Source organism: Calidris pugnax, unplaced genomic scaffold, assembly GCF_001431845.1.
Source record: "Calidris pugnax isolate Ruff unplaced genomic scaffold, ASM143184v1 scaffold37, whole genome shotgun sequence".
In the NCBI taxonomy this organism is placed as follows: Eukaryota; Metazoa; Chordata; class Aves; order Charadriiformes; family Scolopacidae; genus Calidris; species Calidris pugnax.
This window is the reverse complement of record NW_015090816.1, coordinates 1189593-1191327: the sequence shown is the minus strand read 5'-3', so window position 1 is coordinate 1191327 and position 1735 is coordinate 1189593. Positions and strand designations below refer to the sequence as shown.

At 54.8% G+C, this 1735-nt stretch overlaps 1 protein-coding gene across 3 annotated transcripts in view; it reads left to right on the top strand.

Moving 5' to 3' along the window:
- Window positions 1–1273: 1273 nt before the first annotated feature.
- The window catches only part of EPHB1 (EPH receptor B1), a 70461-nt gene continuing 69999 nt past the window's right edge, over window positions 1274–1735 (top strand). For all 3 annotated transcript variants that reach the window (XM_014939731.1, XM_014939734.1, XM_014939735.1), the window contains exon 1: window positions 1274–1334. In XM_014939731.1, the coding sequence (XP_014795217.1) occupies window positions 1278–1334 (57 nt within the window). In that variant the 5' untranslated portion in view covers window positions 1274–1277. The remainder of the gene's footprint in view (window positions 1335–1735) is intronic.

Here is a 1735-nt window from a genome sequence, read left to right as displayed (position 1 = left end):
TTTTATTTCTCTGGGTGCACCCCTTTTTCCTGGCGCTTCTGGGATTTACCTGGGAGCATCCCGGGGGATGCTCAGCCCCGCCGGCGGCACATCTCCTCCTCCTCCCCGCTCCCCCCCATCCCGGGGGATGCTCAGCCCCGCCGGCGGCGCATCTCCTCCTTTCCCCCCTCCCCCAAGTTTGGTGGAGACCCAGGAATCGAGGAAATTAATCTGCATGTCTGCTTGCTGCAAACAAATAAATAAAACCTGGAGGATTTTTTTTTCCCCATCTGTTTCTATATGTTGTTGCTCTCACTATTATTCTTGTTGTGTTTTGTTGGTTTTGTTTTGGTTTGTTTTTTTTATTTTCCTTAAAGAATAAAAGTAGGGAGATGCCGGCTGCGTTACGGCTTTTCAATATTTCCCACCGAATCCTCTGTTGAGAGACCCCCCCCAGCAGAGGGACACGGCCCCGATGATGCCATTTTTATTTGTGTGGTCGAAATTGCTCTGGAAAATCATAACTCAGGGCAACTCAGGGCACCCAGACAGATGTAGGACATGTCTGGCATCATGGAGCAGCGTGGAGCTGCCAGCGTGTCAGCTGGGATCCCCCAAAAAAAGACCCTGGGGGAGAGGGTGGGCTCTGCCCGTGGTGGGAGGCTTTCCCCCAGCCTCTTGCTGCACCCAGGGTGGGGGGCGAATGCAATCTTTATTCACTGAAATTTTAGAGTTGGAAGGGACCATAGAGATCATCTAGTCCAACTCCCCTGCTGAAGCAGGATCACCCAGAGCATGTTACTCAGGGCTTCCTTCGTTTCTGAGTGGCTCCCAGGGCCAGGTGAAAGCAACGGGGTGTTTTCCCCTGGCCCCGTGCTCGTGTCGTGATGGAAAAAGTGGGGATTAGTACCTGAAGGTACTGATTCCAGTACCTGAGGGGGGCCTACAGGAAGGCTGGGGAGAGCCTGTTTAGAAAGGCCTGCAGTGACAGGACGAGGGGCAATGGCTTCAAGCTGGAGGGGAGCAGATTTAGACTGGAGATGAGGAGAGGGTTCTTCACTGTGAGGGTGGTGGAGCACTGGAACAGGTTGCCCAGGGAGGTGGTTGAGGCCCCATCCTCAAGGATGGAGGAGGCTCGACGAGGCCCTGGGCAACCTGGTCTAGTTGGGGGTGTCCCTGCTGACTGCGGGGGGGTCAGACTAGATGACCTTTGGAGGTCCCTTCCGGCCTGGGCAATTCTATGATTCTATGATTAACTTGTTTTGCTTTCCTTTTCTTGTGTCCCCTCAGAAACCTTGATGGATACGCGGACGGCGACCGCCGAGCTGGGCTGGACCGCCAACCCTCCCTCGGGGGTAAGTGCCACTCATCCAGCTGATCCTCCTGCCACCTCGTAGGGTTCACACTCTTTATCTTAAAACACTGGTGGGGAAGGTGGGGAAGCAGCAGCGGGGGCAGCAGTGCCTCATTGGGCTGGTGTGGGGCGGGCAAGGCATCGCTGTGCTGAGCTGCACGGCTGGTCCAGGGCTCAGCATCCCTTCCCTGAGCTGTCCCGGGGTCTCAGCGAATTTCACTGAATTTCACTGAATTTTTAGAGTTGGAAGGGACCATAGAGATCATCTAGTCCAACTCCCCTGCTAAAGCAGGATTACTTAGAGCTTGTCAGAGCATGTTACTCAGGAGCATCCAGGTGGGTCTTGAAAATCTCCAAAGAAGGGGACTCCACAACCTCCCTGGGCAGCCTGTTCCAGGGTTC